This window comes from Equus caballus, chromosome 5 (assembly GCF_041296265.1).
Source record: "Equus caballus isolate H_3958 breed thoroughbred chromosome 5, TB-T2T, whole genome shotgun sequence".
Classification (NCBI taxonomy): Eukaryota; Metazoa; Chordata; class Mammalia; order Perissodactyla; family Equidae; genus Equus; species Equus caballus.
The window spans coordinates 40,703,793-40,730,564 of record NC_091688.1 but is presented as its reverse complement, the minus strand read 5'-3'; the positions used below and the strand labels follow the sequence as shown (position 1 = coordinate 40,730,564).

The window sequence follows — 26,772 nt, the reverse complement described above, 5'->3', positions numbered from 1 at the left end:
GGTGATAGACGTTCCGCTGCTTCCAATCGGAGGCGCCCAGTGCCGGGAGTGGCCAATCGTGGGCCTTGGTGGGCGGGGCGGCCGGGCCAGTTAGATTTGGCGGTTCGACTTCAACATGGCTGAAGCGAGCGGCGTTAATGTAGGCAGCGGCTGTGAGGAAAAAGGGCCTGAGGGGCTGTCCCTGGAACCTGTGCCCCCCGGCACTACCATTTCGAGGGTGAAGCTCCTCGACACGATGGTGGACACTTTTCTCCAGAAGCTGATCGCCGCCGGGAGGTAAGGTGGAAGAAGTGAGGCTGAGGGCAAACCTCAGGCGGTGAGGCGGAGGAGAGGCAAAGGGGAGCGGTTTGTCCCGCCAGCGTCTAAATCACGCGAGAGCAGGACAGCGAAACAGCCCAGTCACGTGGGTCTCGGGGTTCCAAGGTTATTGACCGCCTGGCAGCCTTGAATCAGACTACAGTCAATTCCTGATCCTCGGGAAGTCACGTGATGTTTACCAACACAGGTACTGTGTGGCCGAGCTGGCCACCTGGCTGCTTCTAATTCCACTCCGTCTCGTTTTGACCAGAACTTCAGCTGGTCGAGAGGAAAGATGCGGGCTTTGTGATTAGATCAGGGTTCGAGTCCTGGCCCAACAGAACGTGAGCAAGCCCCAACCACGCTGTGCCTCGGTTCCCCATCAAAATGGTAGCGGTAGTACCTTTCTCCAGGGGTCGTTTTGAGTTGAGTGAGTCAGTACACGGAAGGCGCTTATCAAAATCTCATCATGATGAAACTTTGGCTCCCTTCTAGGAATCTGCTTAATTCTACAAATCCTAACACGTGGCAGAACAGTGCCCGCCACATAGCATCAGAATGTTACTGCTATGGGCGTGATAATGCCTTCACGGAGTGGCCGTTGAGGATTAAATGTTTTACCATAGAAAGAAACGCTTTTCCTATCTTGATTTCTATTTTATACGAAGAATATTGTAACAGTATTGGACCCATTCAAGGAACAGTTTTGCCCATGATCCTACCACCCCAGCACATTAATGCTGAAACACTGTTATCAGAGCTTCAGGGGGTTTGCCCTCTGCCTGTTTTCCGTCCACCTCTCTCTACCCCCACGACCCCTGTTCTTTGACCTCGTCGAGACTCCGGTCTTCTCCCAATCTCCTTCCCTCTTGGTTTTAGTATTTTACCTTTCCTGCATAGACCTTAGGATCCACGTCTTCATTCATTGATTTCCTCAGCAAATATCTGAGTGCCTGCTCTGTGCCAGTCACTGGGGATATGTAAAGAAGACAAGGCCCCTGTCTTGGGGCTTACATTCAATGGGTAGATACAGGCAGTAAACAAAATAGTAGTAGAGCTTGGTAAGATAATGAGCAGGTGATGTAATAGCAACATGGGGGAAAGGAAAACACTAGCTGGAGTTAGGGGAGCCCACTTTGAGGAACACTGAGATGAAGCTTGAGGAATGAGAAGGAGCTGACTCTCTAAAGAACTAGAGAAAAAGCTTATAGGCAGAGGGGACAGCTTATGCAAAGGCCCTGAGATGGTCAGATTGTTCTAGGAACTGGCAGAGGCCTTGCCTTCATAAAGTGACCAGAGGGAGAGTAAAATCAGAGGAGGCTGGACAGGCAGGTGACAGCCTTATGCAGGGCCTAGTTTCCATAGTAATGAACTTGATAAAGTAATTCGTAATTATTTTTATGGACCATTTATGACACACCATATTATATGTCCAGGCAAGGTCCCTCCTTTGACTAATCGATTATTTTTCCCTAAGTCATTCTTGCCCTCCCGTCCCCTCCTCTAGGCCCTGCTTTCTGCTGGCTATATGTCCTCCATTTATTCATTTATTTATGTGCAAATATTTATTCACCATCTACAGTGTTTCAGGCTCTGTTCTAGGAGCTGGAGATACAGCAATGATCAAGACACAAAGGTCCCTGCTGTTGTGGAGTAGACATTATGGTGCCATGAGGGAAAATAAATCAGGGTAAAGGAATGGAGAGCAATGGGGAGTGGAGTCTGGGTTAGTATGAGTGCAAGAAACTGACATGAATATGTTTCTGTCTTTGTAAAATATGTTGTTTTATCTGTGTATGTTTTAAGTTTATATGAATAGTTGTGCTACATATGTCTTTCTTCACTCAACACCATTTTTTTTTAAAAAAGATCTAACTATGTACTATAATGCGTATGGGTCAGAGCTTTTCATTTCTGCCTGTCGTTCTGTGATATGCGTCCAGCACTTACTCATTCCCTATCGTGGACACTTGGTTGCCTCCAGCTCCCTCCTCCACAAATCATGCCAGGGTGAATATCCCTGTACATCCCCTCATGGACTAATGCTAGAATTTTTCTGAGGTACCTGACAGAGAAAGATTGCTGAATCCAGGGGTTTGCACCTACCTATGTTTTGTCAGATTGCTTTCCAGAAAAGCTGTTCCTGTCTCTGAGTATCCACCATTCTAATATTTGCCGTTCTGAAGGTGTGAAAGGGGTATCTCATTATTGCTTTAATCTGCGTGTCCCCGATTCCTCATAGGTTTGGGCATTTCCTCATATTCGTATTAGTCATTTGGCTTCCTCTTCTGTAAACTGGCTACTCATTTCCTCCAGCGTTTTTTTCAGACCCATTTTTTTTTTAATTGGGGTTTTTATCCTGCTCATTTCCTGGAGTTCTTGGTGTGTTCCAGAAATCAATCCCTTGTCAGTTTTAGACTGAGGAAGGAAATATCTTTCTCTGTCTGTTAGGTGTTAACTTTGTCTATAATGTCCTTTGAGGAACAGAAATCTAATTAAATAAAAAATAACACAAATTTTAGTTGTGTACACTTTAACCCGGGAGGATGAAGCAGAAAGAGAAATGCAGTCATCTCAGGGAACCCCCTCGCAAGCTGTGTGGATCCTCCTGACTCTCCTTTTCTCAGCCTCTGGACTCAGCATCCCTCAGACAGTCATAATGCAGTCACGCGCCGTATAACGACAGGCTGCATATACGATGGTGGTCCCATAAGATTAGTGCTATATGGGCTAGGTGTGCAGTAGGCTATACCATCTAGGTTTGTGTAAGTGCACTCTGTGGTGTTCACACAATGACAGAATCGCTTAACGACACATTTCTCAAAATCCTCGTCAATACATGACTATAAGTTATCATCTAATCAATTTATTTTTTAAGATCCTTAATTTTCATGTAATTCATTTTTTTTCACCTTATGGTTTGTGCTTTTGGAGTCTTGTTTATAGAGCCTATATGTCTTGATTAAGGTTTAAGCTGGTGGTCTCAGCCAATCTTATTTTTCTAGTTTTCCCAATCATTGTCAACTAAATGGTTTATTTGTGCCCATTGCTTTATGGAGCCCTCTTTATCATATGGCAGGTCCCTGTACCTCCTGTGTCTCTGGGTCTCTCTTCTGCCCCACTGATCTATTTGCCTGTCCTTGTGCCAGTGCATACAGGTTCTTAATACCAGGCCTTGTAGGAACGTTTAAGTCTGGCACAGCGAGTCCCCCTCTTTTCCCTTTTAAAATTGGCCCAGCTGTTTGAGGACCTTGATTTTTCCTTGTAAACTTTAGAATGAATTTTTCTGGTTTCTTGAAACATTCAGCTACGATTTTCGTTGGGATTGTACTGAATTTATAGGTTATTTTGGGGAGAATTGGCTGTCTCTACAGTGGACTGTCTCTACAATGCCTTCATCCAGCCACAAACGTGATATAATCGATCCATTTGGTCAGGCTGTCTTTTATGTCTTTTAGTAGAGTTTTAAGGTTCTTTAAGGACTCACACATTCTTTATTAGGTTACTGCCTAATACTTTATAGTTTTGTTACTATTGTGAATGTTCTATTTTCCATTTTCACTTAAAATTAGTTACTGATGGGACCGGGCCAGTGGCACAGTGGTTAAGTTCGCACTTCTGCTTTGGTGGCTCGGGGTTCGCCACTTCGGATCCCGGGTGTGTACATGGCACTGCTTGGCACGCCATGCTGTGGTAGGCGTCCCACATATAAAGTAGAGGAAGATGGGTATGGATGTTAGCTCAGGGCCTGTCTTCCTCAGCAAAAAGAGGAGGATTGGCAGTAGATGTTAGCTCAGGGCTAATCTTCCTCAAAAAAAAAAAAGTTACTGATGGCTTAGAGGAATTATTAATTTTTGTAAGATAATTTTGTATCTAGCGATCTTGCTCCACTCTTCTTAAAGTATAACTTCACTCTAAGTGCACCAGTCATAAGTGTACAGCTTGATAACATTTTACAAAATGAGCACACCTGTGTAACCAGCACCCAGCTCAGGAGACAGAACTCAAGGAGGTGCTTGCATGCCCCCTTCTCATCTTTACCTTAAGCTGAAAGGGAAACCACTTTCCTGATTTCTGTTACCATAGATTAGTTTTGCTTGGTTTTTTTTTTTTTAACTTTATTACATGAAATCTTATACTAGGGTGTTATCTTTTATGTCTGGTTTCTTTTCCTCTGCTTTCCTTTTGCCTTTGTGAGATTCATCTGTATTGTTATCAGGAACTTCTAGTATTAAACGGTAGGAGTGACATAATCATCTTTGTCCTTTTCCTCATCTAAAGCTCCCCATAATGTTTCCTGAAGTCTCTCCATAATGTTGACTCTAGGTTTCTGGTACGTGTCTTTGGCAAGTTAAGAAAGTCCTTGTCTCTTTCTAGTTTTCTGAGAGTTTTTAAAAAAATCATAATTAGGTGTTGAATTTCATCAAATGTTTTCTTCTCCTATAAGGATGATCTTGTAATTTTTCTTCAGTTCATTAATGTTGATGGTCTACATTGGTAGATTTTATGGAAGGTAAACTATTTTTTCATTCTTAGAATAAATCTACTTGATTATGATGCTTTATTTTTTTTTAAAAAGATTGGCCCTGAGCTAACATCTGTTGCCCATCTTTTTTCTTCTTCTTCTTCTCCTCCCCAAAGGCCCCAGTACATGGTTGTGTATGCTAGATGTAGGTCCTTCTGGTTCTACCGTGTGGGACGCTGCCTCAGCATGACTTGGTGAGTGGTGCTAGGTCTGCGCCCAGGATCCTAACCCGCAAAACCCTGCACCGGTGAAGCGGAGCCCATGAACTTAACTACTCGGCCACAGGGCCGGCCCCTATGAGGCATTTTAAAAGTACACTTAGATTTAGTTAGATCTGTGTTCATATGCTCATAAATGAAATGAGCCTATAATTTTTTTTTCTTTTGCTGTCCTTATCTGCCTATAGAACCAAGGATATATTAGTCATATAGAAGAGTTGGACAGCACTCCCTCTTCTGGAACAATTTATATAAGATCGGGATTATCTATTCCTTAAAAGTTTGGAAGAGCTCATTTAGGCCTAGAACTTTTGGGGGTTAATGAGGAACTGCCAGTATTACGTTAAACAGCAATGATGCCAGTAGTGTTTGTAGTAGTAGTAGTCTCCATAGTGTTTGTTGCAGGTTTTTGGGTAGATAACTGTTTCTTTAATGGTTACAAGTCTGTTCAGATTTTATTTCTTCTTGTGACAGATTTGCCATTTTACAGATGTGCCCTCAAAAATTTCTTTTTTATCTGTTATATTTTATTAACTTATAACTTCAAAATATTTTAAATTATTTAAATTTTTATTATTTCCCCTTTTTCCGTTATGTGTTGTTTCTCTTTTTTGGACTTTATATAGCCAGAGTTCTCTCTATGTTATTAATCTTTTTAAAGAATAAGGTTTTTTTAAGAAAATTCTGTGTTGCACTGTTGTTGTTGGTCTCTATATCTTTGGAATCTATCCTTATCTGTATTAATTCTTTGTTTTTTATTTCTTTACATTTGGTTTATTAATCTCTTCCCAAATTCTTGAGTTGAACATTTCACTCTTTCAATCTTTTTTGTTTTCTGAAAAGTATGTTTAAAACTATAAATTTTCATATAATTACTGCTTTTTTCTGGGTTCTATAAATTCTGGTATCTAATATTTTCATAGGCATTTGTTTTTTAATTGAGATATAATTCATATATCATAACATTCACCTGTTAAAACATACAATTAGTATATTCACAAAGTAGTGAAACCATTACCACAGTCTAATCCCAGAACATTCTCATCACCCCAGAAAGAAACGTGTATTCATTAGCAGTCACTACCCGTTCCTCAAACCCACCTCCCAGCTCCTAGTAAGCACCAATCTACTTTCTGTTTCTATGGATTTGCCTGTTCTGGACATTTCACATAAATGGAACCATAGAATATGTGGCCTTATGTGTCTGGGCTCTTATACTTAGCATAATGATTTCAGGGTTCATCCATGTTGTAGCATGTATCAGGACCTCACTCCTTTTTATGACTGAATAATATTCATTGTATGGATATACCACATTTGTTATCCATTCGTCAGTTGATGGACATTTGGGGTGGTTTTCACTTTTTTGTTTACTGTGAATAATGCTGCCATGAATATCTGTGAACAAGTTTTTCAGTCCTCTTGGGCATATACCTAGGAGTGAAATTGCTGGATCATATAGTAACTCTGTTTAACTTTTTGAGGAATTACCAAACTCTTTTCCAAAGCAGCTATACCATTTTACATTCCCGCCAGCAGTTTATGAGGGTTCTGATTTCTTCACAACCTTGCCAACACTTTTTATTGTGTCTTTTTTATTCTAGCCAATAGCCATCCTAGTGGGTGTGAAGTGGTATCTCATGGTGGCTAGGATTTGCATTTTCCTAATGACTAATGATGCTGAGCATATTTCATGTGCTTATTGACCATTTGTATATCTTCTTTGGAGAAATGTCTATTCAAATACTATGCTCATTTTTTAATTGGATTATTTATGTTTTTATTGTTAACTTGTAAGAGTTCTAATTTTGAGAAGTCCAATTTAGATTATTTATTAATTAATATTTATTTATTTAGAAAAAATTGTGAAGAATTTTATCTTTGGTTGCTTGTGCTTTTAGTGTCATATCTAAGAAACCATTGTCTAATTCAAGGTCATAAAGATTTATGCCTATGTTTTCTTCTATGAGTTTTACAGTTTTAGCTCTTACATTTAGGTCTTTAATCCATTTTGAATTAATTTTTGTATATGGGATGAGAAGGGATCCAACTTCATTCTTTTACATATGGACATAGTCATTGAATTTTATGTGCTTTGTTATTTTCCTTATGATTTCCTCTTTAACCCAATGATTATTTAGTAGTATGTTATTCGGTTTCTAGACATGTAATTTTTTAAAAAGTTATCCTTTTGTTGTGATTTCTAATTTTATTGCGTTATGGTCAGATAACACAGTCTGTATGATGCTGATTTTTTTGGAATTTTTGACACTATGTAGCCAGGTATATGGGCAATTTTGTGAATGTTCCATGTGTACTCAAAAAGAATGTGCAATTTCTGTTTCTTGGGTGTAAAATTCTATACTTATTTACTAGGTTGAGCTTTTAAATTTTATTATTAAAATCTTTTATATGGTCATTTAAAAAATCTACTTGATTGAGCCATCCATTTCTTTTTTAAAATCTCCAGTCACAGTTGTTTATGTCTATTTCTCCTCATAATCTTTGTTGCATTTTATACGCAGGGGTTATTATTTTTATTAGATGCAAGGGAGTTTATTATTCCAAGAGAAATGGAAAGCCATTGATGTTTTTAAGTCATGACTGGTCCTTTTTTTGCAAGTTTGGGAGACTGTCCATTGGCTTAAAAATCACTATTTGTAATGCTCTGAATACAGTGACTGATTTTTTTTTTTTTTGCAAGGATGGATTCACCCTGCACTAACATCTGTTGCCAATCTTCCTCTTTTTTTTTTTTCATCTCCCCGAAGTCCCAGTGCATGGTTGTATGTCCTAGTTGTAAGTCGTTCTAGTTCTTCTATGTGAGTTGCCGATAGAGCATGGCAAATGACAGACAGGTGGTGTGGTCCCGCGACTGGGAAGTGAAACCAGGCTGCCAAAGGGGTGAGAGTGCTGAACCTTAACCACTAGGCCATCAGGGCTGTCTCTGTAGTGACTAATCTTTAAAAGGTACTCTGACTGCTGTGCAGAGAATAGATTGTTGGTAGGGCTGTCTTAAGGTCTTTCTAGGCTCTAGACTCTGATTTTTTTTGAGACCCCAGCCCACATCGTGTCGAATGTATTTAAAAAGCATCTGGTATCTCCACTGAGGTAGTGATTATGCAAGGTTACATACGTAATAAAATTACAAAGATGTACACGCACAAATGAACATATGTAAAACTGTTGAAATCTAAATGAGCTGTATGGATTGTACCAAGGCCAACTTCTTGGTTTTGATATTGTACTATAGTTGTATAAGGTGTTAACATTCAGAAGGGTACATTTCTTTGCAACTTCATACAAATCTATAATTATTTTAAAATAAGAAGTTTAGGGGCCGGCCCCCATGGCTGAGTGGGTAAGTTCGCATGCTCTGCTTCGGTGTCCCAGGGTTTCACCACTGCGGATCCTGGGGGTGGACATGGCACTACTCATCAGGCCATGCTGAGGTGGCGTCCCACATGCCACAACTAGAAGGACCCACAACTAAAACATGCAGCTATCTTCTGGGGGGGATTTGGGGAGAAAAAGCAAAAAAAATTTTGAAAAAATTAAAATAAGAAGTTTAAAAAGTTTATGTACAAAGATATGCATCATAGCACAATGTTCAGTGGAAAATAATTGAAAACCACTTAAAGTATCCAAGATTTGAAGAATGGTGGTTACGTGAGTATAACAACAATATCTAATAAAATACCATGCAGGTATTTAAAATTTGATTTTGAATAATACTGACTCATGGGAAAATATCATGTTATAATGGTATATTTAAAAATTAGGTTATGAGGGGTAAAGCATCCACATTCCACATTAAATATGTTTTATTTAATTATATTAAAATTGCAGTTGACTAGTTGACGTAATGTTACATTTTATATTTATTTATGATAACGATTATTGGCTCAATTTTGAGATTTTATTTTTGGAGCCATTCCGTTTTTTTTAAGTCGAAAGCATTTTCTGTCCTTGAAAAGCTTGTCAACCCAAAGCCCTGTGCCTGGGGTGCTAAATGCACAGTAGGGGCCACAGTGGTAGAGGTGAGAGACCTTGTGCAGAAAAGAGACCTGCGCAGATGTGAGCTGATTGGAGGGGCAGATGAGGCAAAGGGGAACTCCAGGAGGATGCTGACTCTTCGTGATGGTGGTTGGGTGGTGGGTGGTGCCATCTGCTTAGATGGGGAAGAAACACTCCCCGCTAAGAGTTGGGGGAGAGGAACAGGTCTGGGGTTGGAAATCAAGACATCTCTTTGGACAAGTTCAGTTGGAGATGCAAGGCAGCCACTCTTCTGTTTCTCGACTCCTTTGTTCCCTCATTCTTCCAACCCACTGACTGGCAAAAGCCCAAGTTCGGTATTCTGTCTGCGCTCCTCTGCCCCTGCATTCAGCCTGCTGAGCAGCACTGTAGAGTCTCACCCATGGTGGGAAATGTGCTTCCACAAAGTCATGGTCTTGGACTTCAGCTGGGCCCTCAGTGAGCCCATGATCCTCATGCCCCCAGCCAGTTCTCTTTCCCTTCTCCACAGCAGCTATTTTAAATCTTCATCATGTCCCTCGGGTCCTTTCCCTGCCGCCTGTACCCTCTCAGTGAAAATAACCCCAATACCTGGTTCATAGAGAAAATTGAGGCCACCAGGCAGGAGTTTCTACATCTGTAAATTTGGCTGAGAAATACCCAGTCCTGCATCCTCCTGGCCACCTCCCCATCAATTTCCTTTCCTTTGCATCCAGGGCTGTGGCTTCAGATTTCTGCATTTCCAGGGTCTAGTTCCCCACCTCCGGTTTTTTTCCTCAGCTTGGGGCAGTTTGCCACCATTTCCTTAAAACTATTCCTTTCAAGGTCATAACTCTTTCTTGCTAAATACTGTAGATGTTTTTTCATCTTTGACCTACTTGCTTTCCTTGTAGCATTTGATGCTATTAACCACTTCTGTGTCCTTGAAATTTCTCCCTTGGCTTCCGACACCATTCTTTGCCCCTTTACCTCGCCAGCTGCTCCTTCTTGGGCTCCTCTTCCTCCACTTGTCCCTTAAATGTGTGACCATTGTGCTTTCCTTACTTCACCTCCCCAGTGAATCGTCACATCCCATTTGATATCTTGCTGCTGCTGAGAGCCCTTTGTTGGCTGTCCATTGCCCTTTACCGTGGCCTCCAAGGCCCTGCATACTCTAGCCCCTGCCTGCCTCTTGTGCCCCCCTCCAACCAAACTCAGTTGTACTGACCTCATTTCCTAGAATGTCAGGAGTTTTCCTGCCTCAGGACATTTGCACTTGATGTTTGCTCCACCAGGAATAGTTTTCCTCCATCTCTTCCCTAACTTTCTCTAAAGCCACCTTTCTCTTCTGATTATTCTTTCTTATAACATCTTATTTTTTTTTGTTTTGTTTTTTTTGTTTTTTTTTTTTGGAGGAAGATTAGCCCTGAGCTAACTACTGCCAGTCCTCCTCTTTTTGCTGAGGAAGCCTGGCTCTGAGCTAACATCCGTGCCCATCTTCCTCTAGTTTATACGTGGGACGCCTACCACAGCATGGCTGCCAAGCAGTGCCATGTCCGCACCCGGGATCCGAACCAGTGAACCCCGGGCCGCCGAGAAGCGGAACGTGCGAACTTAACCACTGCGCCACCGGGCCGGCCCCTTATAACATCTTATTTTATTGCTTCATAGCACTTATCACAGTATATAGAGCTATTGTCTGCCTCTTTACTTATTTGTGGTCTATCTTTCCAACATAAAACATAAGGCCCTTGAGGAAGGATCTTTTCTGTCTTGTTCACCACTCTCTACTCATTGCTTGTCACAGTGCCTGGCACGTAGGAGACACTCAATAAATAGTTTTGGAATAAATGAGAATTCCCTAAGCCGTATCTCTCTTCTGAGCTTCAGACCTCTATCTCCAACAGTCTACCATTAGAAATCTCCACTTGGTGTCCCACAGAACCATCAAGCTCAGCATGGCAGAAACAGGATTTCTTCTCCCTCTGTGGTCCCTAACTCGCTTGAAGATACCACTGTCTGCCCATTCTCCAGGCCAGAGATTTAGGAGTCCTCACTGACCCTTCCTTCCCTCTCACTTCCAGTTAACCACCCATCCCAGTTGGTTCCAGCCTCTTTCCTGAGTCTCCTCCTTTCCATCCCTGTGCCAGTGCTTTAGTTCAGGCCACCGTCTCTCACTGGATTGTTGCATGAGCCTCCAAACTGACCCTCCAGCCTCTGTCTTGCCCCCTCCCTCCAGTCCACAGCTCAGATTTGAACATGTCCTCCTCCCGCTTAAAATGTTTAATTCGCTCAGGGTTGCTTCCAGAATCAAATGTGAGCTCCTTAGCTCAGCATACAAGGCCATTCACTCCTTGGCCCCTCCCTATCTCTCCAGTGTGGTCAGGGCCATGGGTGTACAACACATGCACACTTGCATGCAAGCGCAAACACACATATGCACATAAGCTCTTCTGTGTTGAGCACTGCCACTGTCCCCCCATCCTTGCTACCTGCTGTTTCCACATACTGCTTCTCCTTGCTAGTACCTCCTTCCCCTCATTTGGTTAAATAGGAATATATAGCTGGTTTCCACATAGAAAGGGCTCGATAAATGTCACATATGCATACAGACTTTTTTAAGGTTGGCACCTGAGCTAACATCTGTTGCCAATCTTCTTCTTCCCCTCACCCTCCCCTCCCCTCCCTCTACCTCCCCTCTCCTCCCCTCCCCCTCCTCCCCAAAGCCCCGCAGTACATAGTTGTATATTCTAGTTGTAGGTCCTTCTGGTTGTGCTCTGTGGGACATTGCCTCAGCATGGCTTGATAGGCGGTGCCATCTGTGCCCAGGGTCTGAACTGGCAAAACCGTGGGCCACTGAAGTGGAGCACACAACTTAACCACTCGGCTACGGGGCTGACCCCTAAATACAGACTTTTAAGATGTGTGCAAGTACTTCACCCTTTCCCAAGTCATTAGCTTAAAAGTCCTCAATCCCAAAGAGCAAGTACTTATGCCAGGGATAGGAGTCTTTACATAGTAACAGCTAGTTTATTCATATGTCAGTTATTTAAAGGGATATTTTAAATCCGAGATGGATTTTCCCCACAACTCACTGTATTTTTCATGTAAATATTAGCTTGACTAGGAGGGCAAGTTTGTGACGCACCCCAGAGTAAGTGGCAGATGACTGGCCTCGCTGGGCTCTCAGATCCCACAGACCCACACCCTGCTGTCTTCAGTTAGCACATCTTCCTTTCGTCGGATTGGCTGAGACAAAGATGCCCAAATCTCTTCTCTCTTGGGCTTCAGGACATAGAAACATGGGCCTGTTGGAGCTTACCATTTGCGACGTCTGCCTTGTCCTCTGAAAATGAAGGATTCTTTTCTGTCCTCATAGCCTCCTGGGCCTCCTGAGAAACAACCATTCTGCTGTTTAGCTAAAGCAAGCAGGTGAGGCTATCCCTTTTCTGTGTTTTGTACCAAATCAGGACCCGCCAAGAGAGGCAGTTGGTTAGAGGTGGTGTTGGTGGGGCCCCAACTGAAGACCAGTTAGTACTGTTCAGATGAAAGCTCGGTCTGCCACAGCTCCCCACGGCACCCCAGCAGCTGTGCCATATGTGGTGGCAGTCCAGGGGGGTTGAGGGAGTGAGAGACTGTTGACAGTTTTTCAGTCCATAGATGCTGGCCTGGGCCCAATGCCCGTCCTGGTCCCGTCTTCCTGCCTGGGCCGAGCTGTGCAGAATATGATTTGTGTAAATTGACTTAAAGTCTACATTTGACAGCAACCAAGGAAAGAGAGCTAATTGCATTTGTACGTGAACTGGTAGTTTTAAACTAATGGCAAAGACCGTTGGTGTTCGTAGGAAAGTTCTTCACAGGAAAGTGAGTGATTTAATATATAAAATGTTCTGACTAAGTAAATGCCTCAGAAATATCTCATCCTCTTTGAATGTGCAGCTGACACCTGCTACTGGTAGTGACTTGTTTCTGAAGTGTGGGATGACTCTCAGACTGTGGTGTGCGGCTTCAGCCCCATCGTGCTGATTCTCTCTTCTTCATCTGTTTCCAGACTGTCCTCCTCCCTGTCCCCACCATGTCTGCCTTGCTTGAGTCTGCCGTCATCTCAGCTGTGCCTCCTGAGTCCGCCCTCACACAGCAGCCTAGGGGAGCTTCCTAAGTGCACATCTGATCCTGTCCCATCCCTGTTTAAAACCCTTTTCTAGCTCCTCCTGTTGTGATACAGTCCAGACTCCGTGTGTCTGACCCTTCCCTGCCTGCCCCACCAGCCTGCAGGCTGTGTGTCGTGGAGGCCAAGGACACCTGCTTCAGAGCCACATGGCTCCACCATGTCCCAGCTGTGTGACCTTGGACAAACTGTTCTCTGCCTCAGATTCCTCATCTGAAAAATGGGGATGATGATACTAGAACTTCCCTCATAGAGTAATGGTGAGGATTAAGTGAGTTACTCCATGGAGAGTGCTTGAGCCTGGTTCTATCAGTGCTAGCCAACATTTCCTGTTGTTACGTCTTCCCACATAGGCCCACACACGCGCTGCTCTTCAGCTGCCCCTCCTGGGCCTTCTCCTGTCCTCTGGCCAACTCCTGCTTCTCTCTTAGGTCTCAGATGTTGCTTCCTCCAGGGAGTCTTCCCTGAGTCCCCTGCCAGGCCCCCCATCCTAGGCTAATCCATCCCCATTTTCCCAGGGATTGATCTGTCTTTCCTTCTAAACTGTACTCCCTTTGAGGGCAGGGTTTGTACTACTGAGCTCAGCATGGCACATGGTCAGTGCTCAGTGTTTGTCAAATGAATAAATTCATACACTTATCCTGATGGTATTTTTTATCTTCATGCTAATATTTATTAAATCATTAGTTTTTTTCTTCTTTTTTTTTCTTTTTAAATTTCCCATTGTTAAGGAGGAGCTTGTTTTGTGTATTTTTTAAGATTTTATTTTTCCTTTTTCTCCCCAAAGCCCCCTGGTACATAGTTGTATATTTTTAGTTGTTGGGCCTTCTAGTTGTGGCATGTGGGATGCCACCTCAGCATGGCCTGGTGAGCGGTGCCATGTCTGCGCCCAGGATCTGAACGGGCGAAACCCTGGGCCGCCGAAGCACAGTGTGTTAACTTAACCACTCGGCCACGGGGCTGGCCCCTTCCGTCTTTCTTTTTCAGAAAAAGTATCCCATTTCAGATTGTCACTATTAAGTTTCTGACAGTTCCCATAGAATTCAAGCAATAAAAGGTGAAATTAGCCCAAGAGACCTAATAAGCTAAAGACATAATTAAGATGAATTTTTAAGATAACTGGTTTTTTTTGAGGAAGATTGGCTCTGAGCTAACATCTGTTGCCAATCTTCCTCTTCTTGCTTGAGGAAGATTGTTGCTGAGGCAACATCTATGCCAATCTTCCTCTATTTTGTATGTGGGATGCCACCACAGCATGGCTTGATGAGTGGTGCATAAGTCCGCCCCCAGGGTACAAACCTGCAAACCCCAGGCCACCAAAGTGGAGAGCGCAAACTTAACCACTACACCAACCCCAAAAGATAACTTTCTAATACAGTCTTCATCATAAATCACTGACCTCTTATCTTCATCAAGGAACATTTCTGTTTGGTTTTCTTCCCCTCTCCCTTTCTCAGTCCTAAAGCCTTAGCCCAGTTTACCCAGATATCAAACAGAGAAACATTTCTTAATGAAATGGGGCAGCTGTATAGGTGGTGGGTGGGGGGCGGAGAGCATGAATTTCTGTCACAATGATCCCCAACTTCTATCCCCAGCTTCTGTTGGTCTTGGTCTCACGCTTCTCTGCCCTCCATTCCTTTATTGGGACTGAAGCACCAGTTCCTGCCCGCCCTCTGGTGGACAGTGTGTGAAACAGGCAGCAAGTGGGTCACCATGGAGGAGGAAGGCCAGCCAGGGCTCTGTTAGCGCGAGTACACCGCTCATGTCTGCTGGTCTGTGCCTCTCATCTTTCCATTCCTGCACAAATTGTCTGCATATATAAACTGGAACATTGACAAGCCACCAGAGATTGATTCTGGGCTTAAATACTTTGAAGTTATTTTTTTTTAAGTTAAACTTTTGTGAGAACTCAATTTACAGTGAGTTTTTAGTGCAATAAATGAAGTGCTTTTTCAGTGAGTTCAAAAACAGTGAAGATGTCTCAGATACTGCATAATAAATGTTTAAGAGAAAAAAGTAGGTTAAAATCAGTTAAGAGAGTCATTTCTGTTTTGAAACTCAGAAAATGCAGTTTTTAACGGTACTTTCATTGATGGTAAATGGAGCCCTTTTTGGGAGACCCCAGGTTAGTCTTTTCTCTGTAGTGGGGCCACAGAGGAGAATGGGTTCTTCCTGCAGCTGGGTTGGTTTCTGCACATACAGTTGCAACCAAGATGCATTCACTAAGCACTTACCTTCTGCAGGGGAGGAGACTTCTCAGCCCTGGAAAGCCAAGTTACTGACTCTGTTCTACAGTTTGAGGGGGCGGTGAGACTGTTCTTTTGAGAACAGTAATAATAATTGTAGCTAACATGGAGCAGTTCAGTGTGTTAGCCACTGTACCAAGTACTTTATATATGTAACCTCATTTCATCCTCACAGTAATTTTGTAAGTTATAGATACAGTTATTATCCCCATTTGACAGAGAAGGAAACGGAGGCTTCTAAACATAAAGAAGTTGTCTAAGATCACTCAGCCAATGAGTGGTAGAGGTAGGATTTGAACCCAGGCAAAAGGACAGGCAGTCTGTCCTCAGAGCCAGTGCACTTACCCAGCACATAGCTGGGTGTCCCCTTGGAAGGCCAAGGCCAGGAGACCATTCTAGCAGAGGGCAAAGCGGAGCTTGACAGACAGGTCATTGGGCATGCTTTTGGGGGAGGACTCCTCTGCCCAAGTGGCCCAGGCACTGGTACCCTGTTCAGGGTAGGGGAGGTGGCTGGGAGTGGGGCAGGCCTGGGGCCAGGCAGCCCAGGCCTCAACTCCACCCCACTCGCCTTGGCTGCAGCATGTCTTGTGTGCTGCTGTGCACCTAACACTGTTCTGAGCTCCCTGGAGCTCCCAGCAACATTGCAGACAGCGTCCCTATCCATGAGGATATTACAGTTTACATGAGAAGATACAATTCAACCGTTGGGGGTGGGGGGCCGGGGGGGATGTCCATGAGTGTTTTCTAAAATGCATCACTTTTCCAGCTTCTCCCTGAGTGTATTTTTTCACGAAATCCACACAGGCATTCAAACCGTTCCCAAGTCTGCATTGGCTCTCAAGAGGGGAATTACCAGGGGGTGCAGGGGAGGGGAATTGGATGAAGGCAGGCAAAAGGTACAAACTTCCAGTTATAAGATAAGTACTAGGGATGTAATGTACAACATGATGACTATAGTTAACACTGCTGTAAGGCTTCTTTGAAAGCTGTTAAGAGAGTAGATCTTAAGAGTTCTCCTTACAAGGAGAAAAAATTTCTTATCTTTTTTTTTTGTATCTATATGAGACAATGGATGTTAACTTATTGTGGTAATCATTTCACGATATATGTCAGTTAAATCATTATGCTGTACACCTTAAACTTATACAGCGCTGTCTGTCAATTATATCTCAGTAAAACGGGGGAGAAAAAAAGGAATCACTTTCCTCCTGTCCTCACTGACATTGACACCCAATCTGGCTGCCTGCCTGCCTTGTCCTCGCAGCATATTTCCCCATCTTGTGTATTTGTATGAATGTACATATTTCTGGAATCCTTCACTTTTATTGACTTCTCAAACCCCGAAGGGGGCACTAGAAGAGTTCGTGAGCAGCACTGGTGGGCAGAATTGGCCTCTGCCCTGCCCTGGGCCCTCTCCACTGCCAGCTGCCTGAACTGAGGAGAGATGCGCACAGCTCACACCCTCTGCCCGTTGAATGGGCTGGGAGGAGAAACAGGATCTCCTGTGTCCGAGCCAAACCCGTTTTAAGCCACAATTGCCTGGTTTCAGTTCCAGCCCCGCTTGGTCAGGTGTCATGTGTCCCTCCACATTCCTCCATGTAGCCACAGACTGCGTGGCTAGTGGGGCCAGCAGCAAAGCAATAAGATGTCTGGGGCTCTGCTGAGGGTTGAAAGGATGCCCATCACGTGTTCTTTGTATTGTCCTTTTGGTACTTAGGTTTAGCCTCCCAGGGGTACTAATATCAAATGTGCACCACGGTGAGAGACTGTCACCCTTACCCAGAGGTGTGCTGGTGATGCTTACCATGGTTCTCCAAAGATAAAACACCCCTGCTTTATGGTGTTTGCCAATTTCCAAGGTGTAAATACTCCTAAGCTCACCAACAGAATGTCACTAAATACAGAGTTGAGACAAAATGAGCAGCACGCCTTTATGTATATTTCCACAGATAGAGAAAATAGATATAAACGACCTCAGGAGCAGAGTAAAATGTGGTAGAATGATTAGGAAGTCATATGTTTTGAGTAGTTAGTGCCTTTGTTTTTAGTATAGTTTAATTTTAAGTTTATATAATTTAATTTTCAATAATGGCTGTATTTAACAACTGGCTCACAGATTTCCTGAAAATTTAACAGTTGTGCTTTGCAAGCTTCTGTGAGCTGGCTCCAGCACACCACTGCTCTTTTCTTCACCTGTTTTAAAAAACATTGTGGGTAGGAATTAGGGAGGAAGCCTAGAGAGCCATGAGAAAGGGGGGAGCCAGGGTGGATTTCCTCGGTGGGGGTGAGGGCTATGCATTGGGTTCCAGGTATCCACTCCTCTGTCCAGTGGCCCACCCGCCTGACCCACCCAGCTGAGGAGCATCCGCACCCATGATGAAGCATAAACATGAGCTTTCGTGTATTTGAGGACTCCTCCTTGGCTCAGACACTTTCTGCAGGTCACTTGAACATCACAGAGGCCTATGCTGATGCCCCCCACTGCAACCTAAAGATGATCTCCATGATGCACTCTCAGGCCCATAAGCCCAGCTCTTTCCTTCAGAGCACTCTCCACAAATGGTCATCACCACATTCACCTGTGAGTTTCTGTGTTCGCTGCCATCCCTTTCCTGGAAGCTCCAGGAGGGCGTGACACTCTCATTCCCGTGGAACGTCCAGCACGTGGTGGGCGACCAGCACAAGCAGGCACTCAGTGAATATTTGTGGAAGGGGAAGGGCCTGAGAGAGCAGGCAGAGAGACAGGCAAGAAAACAAGGAGGAGAGAGAGGAAACAGTCAAAAGAGTTCATTTAGCTTATTTGAGTTTCTTTGTCCAAGAGGAACAAGGCTTTGGGAGTTACTGGGTACCCCTTGATCTTTCCAGCTACAAGGGATGTATCAGTGAGGTGCTCTCAGCTGCCAGTGACAGAGACCTGATTTTAAATGGCTTGAACAATAAGAAAAATCCATTACCTCAATAACAAGAAGCCCCAGAGTAGGGTGGCTTCAGGTTGGTATTTTCAGCAGCTTGACATTGTCTTCAGAGACCCCGGTTCTTTCCATCTTTCTGCTGTGCCTCCTTAGGGTATAAACTCTGCCCTCAAGATGCCAGGGCCCCCACAGTTCCTGTGAGCCTGAGGCATCACCTGGATATGGTCATGTTCTACAGAAAGGGCATCAGTTCTTTCCTGTGTGGCCCTTTTTTAGGAGGAAGGAAACCTCTCCCAGAGGTCACGTGCCCTGTCCTAATCCAGCCCTGCAAAGGGACTGGAATGACCAGAAGTTCTCAAAGTGTGGTGCCCAGACCAGCAGCGTCAGCATCACTGGGAGCTTGTTAGAAACTGTGGGATTGGCAGCAATCTCGGTTTTACAAGCCCTTCTGTGATTTGATGCTCGGTAAAATTTAAGAACTGTGGCAGAACACTTCCTCTTTAAGGGAGAAACACCTGTGCTCAACTGGGGCTCTGCTGAGAGGAATTGAGAGACTGGTGGGGACTGGTGGGGTTGAGCTGTCCTTAGTAACTGGAGCTGCAGATGAGACATTTGCGTTCACTGCCTTTAGCCAGCGCCACAAAGCAGACAAGGCTCAGAGCCCTGTGATGAGAGGCAGTGGGTGCCCAGGCAAGAGCTGATGACTGGTTGACCCTCCTCACCTTTGCCTTCTCTCCTTCCTGCCAGCTACCAGAGATTCACTGACTGTTACAAGCGCTTCTACCAGTTGCAGCCTGAGATGACACAGCGAATCTATGACAAGTTTATAACTCAGTTGCAGACATCTATCCGCGTGAGTGGCAAGAAGCCCAGCAGGTCCTGGCTTGGGTCCTGCCTCCAGATTGTCAGCCCCCTGAAGGCAGGGACCCTATTCTCTGCCATTCTCTATCCTCAGTCCCCAGAACTGTCCTCTGTGCCCAGCAGGCTGCAGTGGCAATCATCCCTTCCCTCCAAATGACGTGGGTATCCTAAATGTCCCTTCTCTCGTCATCCTGGACTAGAATTGTGTGTTTGTATGTCGTCTGCCTCGCCAGACCTTGTGAGCTCAGTGAGGGCAGGCCTGGGTCTTACTCCTCTTTGTATCTCCAGCGCCTGGTGCAGTGCCTGGCGCAGAGTAGGCATTGAACACACTGTTGAATTCAGTGGAACTGCATACTACAGGGAATACAGGAAAGGACAGGATTCCATTCATGTCTTTAAATAACTGCAATTTCTCCAGAGAGTTGCATTTGGATGCTGTTACACCCAGGATGGGCCCGCTAAGCATCAGCGTGTATGAGTGGTATCAGCAAAGGGCACACTGGGTGCGGGGAGAACAGCAAGGGCTGCTGCTTTCAGAGATGATGGCAGGAGGAGAGGCTTGCCACAGGCTCCACTATTTTCTATTTTATACTTTATCCTTTTAATTATAAAAATCACATCTTATGGAAAAGTTGGAATTTTTTTTTAAGATTTTATTTTTTCTTTTTCTCCCCAAAGCACCTCGGTACATAGTTGTGTATTTCTAGTTGTGGGTCCTTCTAGTTGTGGCATGTGGGATGCCGCCTCAGCGTGGCTTGATGAGTGGTGCTATGTCTGCACCCAGGATTCAAACCAGCAAAACCCCAGGCTGCTGAAGCGGAGCGTGCAAACTTAACCAATCTGGCCCCTGGAATGTTTGTATAAAGACACAGAACAGAAGTTAGCCAAAATCTTACTAAGTGCTGGTAACAGTGTAGCATATTTCCACTATGGGCTTGTCTAGAATCCTTATAGCCCTTTCCTCCTTTCTCTTCAGGAAGAAATCTCTGAAATCAAAGCAGAAGGGAACCTGGAAGCTGTCTTGAATGCCTTGGATACAATTGTGGAAGAAGGCAAAGACCACAAGGAGCCGGCCTGGTGAGAAGGGGGTGATGCCCCCCAGCCCATGGGAGGGCTCAGGGGGAAAGATGGACCCATATGCATGAGACTCTGGGCTCGCGGCACCTAAGGGAGGACCCTATGACAGGGACAGGTGGAGAGGACAAGCATGAAGCAGTAACCCAAAACAGTAAAACCATAGTCCCTCTTGGGGAGGAGCACCCCGGGGCAAATGGAAGTTGTCCAGGGGTTTGAAGGAGACTGAGGGAAACCTTCCCTGAGGAGCTCATTTCAGGACCCTCTGGCATGTGAGAGCAAGGGTAGAGGGAGCGGGAAGAGGCAGAATGGCAGGTTTGGAATCTTGTGTCGGTTAGGCTGGTCTAGGCATCTGGGTTTTATTCATTTGTTTGTTCAACAAATATTTAGGGAGCACCTATTATAGGCCCAATACTGTGTTAGATGCCAGAGATTCAGCAGTGATCAAGACACAAAAGACCTGCTCTCTTGGAGCTGACATTTCAGTGGCAGCACTGCTGCCTGGTATGTCCTGTACAGGACGGAGAAGGGGGCCCTGGGGCGAGGAGTGGGCCTGAGCTCCTGCCTCCTACCACTCTCCCCCGCCTGAACAGGATCCTAGGCCAGAGGGAGTAAATAATCTTTTTTGTGCCTTCCAATTTTTTTATGCTTTGTGACCTTAATACTTAAGAGAATTAAGTCTTATGACTGAAAAAGAATTCTTTAGAGAACCTATAGTGGCTTCCGCCCCACTGCCCGTCAGAACTGACCTATCTCCTCACTCTGGGCATTCAGAAACCCCCCATAATCTTGCCTCTCCTATCTTTCCTTACCCTGGCACATTAGCCAACACTTACTGTGGCCTCTCTGGGTCTGAGCCCGCTCTCAGGCAGCCACTCCATCCGGGAGGGCTCATCCTGCTGCCACCCTCCCCACGCCTCTCCAGCTCACAGTCTGATGGAGTGGATGCACCAGCAGGGCACATCATCACAAGGACAGAGGCAGGGGCTGAAAAGTCACCTCTAGCCTTGAAGTGTTAGAGATGGGGGAAGTGTATGTGGACGAGAGGAGGAGAATGGGAGGGATAGTGGAGAAGGCTAAGATTTGGGTGGGGTGAGAGGAGAGAGGTGGATTCCTGAGCACTGAAGCTAAGGGACAGGAGGTTAACATTCCCATCAGGAGCAGGAGCCATGTGACTGGGTCTTGGGGGGTGAGAGGGACCGTAGGAGAGGCCTTGAAAGCCAGCCCAGCTTGAGAGTGGAGGTGGGAATTCCCTGATTGGGTTTGTAAGTGGAACCCTCACTCCACACATGTCCCCTCCTTCCCCACCCTCTGTGCCCCGTCCTGCCCTCCAGGCGCCCTAGCGGGATCCCAGAGAAGGACCTGCAGCGCGCCATGGTGCCCTACTTCCTGCAGCAACGGGACGCCCTGCAGCGCCGGGTGCAGAAACAGGAGGCCGAGAACAGACAGCTGGCAGATGCCGTCCTGGCTGGGCGCAGGCAGGTGGAGGAGCTGCAGCTGCAGGGCCAGGCCCGGCAGCAGGCCTGGCAGGTGAGTGTCCCAGCCCTGCCCTCAGGCGTGTGTTCCCCTGCTGTAGCAGAGGAGAACAGGTCCAGAGAGGGCAAGTGACTTGCCTAAGGGGACAGCTCCTCCTCCTTGACTCGTGTCAGTCATGGTTAAGCCTCTGTAGCCATGGTGGCTCTACTCCATGTGACCACTGCCCAGTATCTTTAAAATCTGTACATTAGAATGACTTCTAGAGCCTTCAGCACATCTAAAACATACCCCCCATGCAACAAATCTGTGTCCTTTGAAGGTGAACTTAATTTTGAAAGTGGCCCAAAGTCGTTTGAGGCCAAGTTGGTGAATAAGGGCGAAGAGGGTGATCAGGCTGGATGACACCCTGGCAAGTCTGGCTGCAAAGTGATGAGATGGATTTTTCTTCCTGGCTCAAAATGTGGTTCCCAAAGACAGTTTCTAGTGGGGCTTGAGTGGTGGCACCCGTCGGCTTCTCTCCATCATTCAGATGTCCAACTTATGTCTACTTAGAGCCACTTGACATCCCCCTTCCTGGGGCAGACCCTCCTGTTCCAAAGGGGAACAGGTCCCTAAATCCAGGTTCCCAGGCCCCCCTGGTCTTCTCTTCCCAAGACCAGTCAGCTGCAGTGTGAAGGCCCGGCCCTGGCCTCAGCAAGGCCCCGAGCCTCGGAGAGCCAGCATCAGGAGAAAGCCTGGTGGCTTACTCCGCTCCCTCTTGTCCTCACTCCCTCCAGCCTCCCCAGATAACAGACTGGCCCGGGGGACCGAGCAGCAGCATCATGTGGTCATGACCAGGTCCTCAGCCTCGTGCTGTCTCGTGGGCCAGCTCAGAGTTGTGTCTTGGGCACTCTTGGGGCCACCCTGCTGAGTCCTCAGGCAAGGTACTGCTCTGCCTTTGCCACTCCATCACCATGCAGCTGTGGGTCTCTCCCGTGTCTGGGCCCTAGCTTCCAAATTGGCCAAATAATGATCCCCAGGGCCTTGCCACCCTGACATTCACTGCTTCTATTTTAAGAGAGGGATGAAGCCCCCTGCTCTTATGGCCACACCTCACGCATGGCAGCTACAGATCCTAACTGTCATTTGAAGGAGGTCAGCTGGATTGAGTAGTCAATGCTGAGCCCCGTGTGGGAGTTTGAGAGAGCTCTTTTTCACCACAATTTCCATGTCTGTAGCCCAGCTGAAAGTCCACTTAATTTCAAGGAAGTTTCTCTGCTAGAAATCTCTGGTGGGGTCAGAGGATCAGGGGAACACTTTGGGGGCCCTTATTGAAGATGGGCTGTGCCCTGGGGAGGCCCAGCCTTGGTGGCCATGGCACCCAGCCTGCCATAAACTCCTGCTGAGTGGGGTAGCCTTCCTAACATGACTTTGTCCTCACACGCCCTGCTGAGCCTGTGTCAAGCTAGACCCCTTCTGTATTGTTCAGGGGGAAACCCAGGCCTGGTGTCAAGGACAGTGGAGGGAAAGGGTTTGGATTTTCTCATCTCTGAGTTTGTTCTCTCCCATTGATGTCAGGCTCTCCACGGAGAACAGAAGGAGCTGGTGGCCGTGCTGAGGGAGCCTGAGTGAGGAGGAGACAGCCAGGCCTGGGAGCAGAGGGCAGACAAGGTCGAGGACCTGTGGCCCAGCATGCTGGGCTTGGGCAAGCTGCCTCTGAGAACAGCTGAAATGGTGCCCAGTCCCTAAGCAGTGATGGAATTTGCTGGAGGATGAGGCCTGAGCAGTCGCCCCTGCCACCGTGCCTTTGGGGCTCCCTTGAGGTCATGCACACACACTACCTTCAGATTTCTCCATGTTTTCTTCTAACTTGAGGATTCTTGGCCAGCTCCCACCCTGGCAATCAGGGAGCATGCTTTCTCTCATCTTGGGTTGGGCCAACCCCCGTCTCCCAGCACACATACACACTCTCATACTCTCTCTCCCTGCCACTCTCTCTCTTTCTCTCCCCTTGCCCCACTCTGCTGGTTCCTGGCCGTTCCTGAGCCCTCCCTGGGACCTAGCTTTGGGAATCTGTTTTCAATCTCCACTGATTGCCCCCTTGCTGGCCAGCCCGAGGGCCTTGCCATGTTCTCCCCACATCTGTAAATAAACTTCCTCCACTACACTGTAATCTGTGAGGATGCTTCCTCCGCCTAAGCCTCTCCCAGGCCTCTGCTGGGCCAAGACCCCCTCCTGGGCTCAGAGTGCTGGCTCCAGCCGAGGCCTCGGTTGCAGAGCTCTGAGAGCCTCCAGGCTGGGGTGGGTTGGTGGGGGGTGTATCTGACCATCATGTGCAGAAGGACAGCAAAGCCCCTTGTCACAGAAACCAGGTCCCCTGGGTTCCCTGAGGCCAGGACAAGTTGCCGGGGGGGTGTCACTGTGTGTAACCCAGCCCATCCTTTTCTTGCCGTTTGGATTGATTCTGAGAAAGGCTCCAGGGTGGGCCTCCCTCAGTGTTTGCGCGTGGTGAATGCTCACACACATGGCAGGTGGCCCCTCCAAAGAGCTGTACACTTGGTCCACTTCTCACGGCACACTCTTCCCCAGCTAGGGCCAGCAGGGCAGCAGGAGGGGCTGAGCCGATGGCAGGATGTGTGCTTCCTCCAGACTGGAGGGTGAAGGCGGGTGGTACGGGTGGGGGCAAAACTTTTTTCCCTGGTGAGGACCTCACCCTGACTCTGTTGGCAGAGGCTTGGTTGGGTCTGTCCAGGAGCACTGAGAATACTCAGGATGGGATCAGGTGGCCCCTGCTCACCAGCTCCCTCTCCCCTGCATTGAGCCCCGGGGCTCGGTCTCTCTGCCTGGAGCTGCAGCAAGCATCCGACCCCCTCTGCCCAGCTGCAGGCCGTGGGGTGGGCAGCGAGGGCTCTCTGTTTGTCAGGTCTCCACCAGGTGAGAGGGTGGTGAGTGAGGACACAGGTCAGACAGGGGCAGGTACCAGGACACCCTCCCTCCTCCTCTCCAGGCTGAGCAGAAGTGGCTCTCGGGTGTGGGATGGGGTTTTTCAGGCTGGATGTTCTGTCACTTGGAGGACAGGTCCCAAGGTTGTTGACACTGGGGAGGCTGCGAGGGCAGGAAGAGAATCAGAGCGTCAGGAGCCCAGAGGTGCTCCCCAGCTCCCTGTTCCTCACAGGCCCCGCCTCTGCCACCTGCAAGGGGCACAGGGAAGGAAGTCCCCACCTCAGCGCCCACCTGGCCTGCCCCAGACAGTGTGGCTGTCCTTGTCTCACATCTGGCCCCACCTCTGTGGGCTTTTGGCTCTTGGCCCTGTGCTGCCCCCACACCAGGCCTGCCATTGACGTCTGGCTGGGGCAGGGCCCCGGCAGGGTGAATGAGGGCATCGCCAGGCACTCCCTTCCTGGGGTTTGGCTCCTGCCTGCTGGGCTGACAGTGGAAATCACAGTCTGAGAGAGCTATAGTGCAGCTCTGCTCGAATCTATTTTAGATCTCTGGGCCCCCCTTTCTGTCTAGGCCCTCCTTTCCCTCCTGGCCTGTCCAGCTGGTGCCCAAACTGAGGCTGGGGCTGGGTCTCCATGGAAGAGTGAGTAGGGGCTGGGGGACCTGGGGCGGCCTCCTTGGGGGCGGCACGGCGGCCATGTCCAGAGCCTGGCAGTCTCAGCCCCTCCTCCATCACTCCCAGGGGCCTGCCTGGCAGCCGCACCTCCAACCACAACATCCTTTGGGGTTTGGCCTACAGAGCCAGATGACCCCCAAATAGCCCTGGCAGATTCTCCCGTGACCAGCCCATACTGTGGTCAGGCGCCCCCTCCTTTGTCTCACAGGCACAGCCCAGAGAGTATAAACGGTGCTGGAGACTGGGAGAGGCAGCCCAGCTGAGTCCCGAACAGCAGCACCAACACACCATGCGGCCTCTCCCGCTCCTCGCCCTACTGGCCCTGGCCGCACTCTGCCTTGCTGGCTGGGCAGGTGAGTGCCCCCAAGTCCACCCCAGCCAGTGGGAGCTGCGAGGGGAAAGCGCCATGGCCTTACCTCTCCTCACCCCTTCCACTGGCAGTCCCTTTGGGAGTCTAACCACCCTGCTGCAGGCTCAATCCATTTGCCCCCAGTTCTGTCCTTGTGGAGGGAGAGGAGGGAAGAGCAAGCTGCTAGAGAGGCAGGGGAGGAGAGGGAGGACCCTAGGGATGAGCAGAGTGAACCAGGCTCCTTTCCTTTGCAGATGCAAAGCCCAGCCGTGCAGAGTCTGGCAGAGGTGCAGGTAGGTCGCGGGGCCTAATCGGGGCTGTGTGCCACATCTCCCAGTGGTGCTGCCCAGCACCCCCTCTCACCCTGGTCTCCTCAGTCCCAACCCCCACCCCCCACCCCCATGAGCTCCTGTCTGACTGTCAGGAAGGCCAGGCTGCTCCCCACCTTGTCTCCCCAAACTCGGAGCCTGCGCCTCACTGCTCTTGAACATTAGTAACAATGAGACCATTATTGAGCCAGCTGATCCCTGCCCCTCTGCTCCACAGCCTTCGTGTCCAAGCAAGAGGGCAGTGAGGTGGTGAAGAGATTCAGGCGCTACCTGGATCATTGGCTGGGGTGAGAGAGGGAGGCGCTGGGCCAGGACTCCGCATCTCCAGAATGGGCTGGGAGGAGTGGCCTCGCTGGGCTGCTGCGGGAGGACAGGGTGGTCCCCCTGCCGAGGACTCAGGAGCCCCATGTGCAGTGGGAGGAGAGGGTGGGCATTTTGCATGGAGGCTGATACCACTCTCTTGGGCTCTCAGAGCCCCAGCCCCCTACCCGGACCCTCTGGAGCCCAGGAGGGAGGTGTGTGAGCTCAACCCAGACTGTGACGAGCTGGCTGACCACATCGGCTTCCAGGAGGCCTATCGGCGCTTCTACGGCACGGCCTAGAGCTCACAGCCCTGCTGGCAGCCCCCAGCTCCTCTCCAGGACCCCTCCCCTCGCTCTGACCTCCCTGCCCCGCACGATGGAGTCCTCATCGTCCCTAGCTGCTCCAGAATAAACTCCAGAAGAGGAA

The 26,772-nt window shown here is 47.6% G+C and overlaps 1 protein-coding gene across 5 annotated transcripts; it reads left to right on the top strand.

The window, feature by feature from the left end:
* The first annotated feature begins 77 nt into the window (after window positions 1–77).
* Window positions 78–26,772, top strand: PMF1 (polyamine modulated factor 1). 5 transcript variants are annotated; one of them, XM_014739814.3, is made up of 8 exons: window positions 79–276; window positions 19,107–19,212; window positions 20,197–20,297; window positions 21,629–21,824; window positions 25,574–25,718; window positions 25,969–26,007; window positions 26,261–26,330; window positions 26,516–26,772. In XM_014739814.3, the coding sequence occupies exons 1-8, from the start codon at window positions 116–118 to the stop codon at window positions 26,643–26,645; spliced, it is 948 nt and encodes a 315-aa protein (XP_014595300.1). In that variant the 5' UTR covers window positions 79–115; the 3' UTR covers window positions 26,646–26,772. The 5 variants fall into 5 exon arrangements, with proteins under 5 accessions (XP_070124125.1, XP_014595300.1, XP_023496785.1 ...); XM_070268024.1 differs by having other exon boundaries at window positions 78–276; window positions 25,574–26,007; XM_070268025.1 differs by lacking the exon at window positions 79–276 and adding an exon at window positions 393–505 and having other exon boundaries at window positions 25,574–26,007.

Coding starts and splice junctions, on each gene's coding strand:
- PMF1 (XM_070268024.1), top strand. CDS start 116: ATGGCTGAAGCGAGCGGCGTTAATGTAGGCAGCGGCTGTGAGGAAAAA. Junction 20,298..21,628: donor GACCACAAGGAGCCGGCCTG/GTGAGAAGGGGG, acceptor CCTGCCCTCCAG/GCGCCCTAGCGGGATCCCAG. Junction 21,825..25,573: donor CCCGGCAGCAGGCCTGGCAG/GTGAGTGTCCCA, acceptor TTTGTCTCACAG/GCACAGCCCAGAGAGTATAA.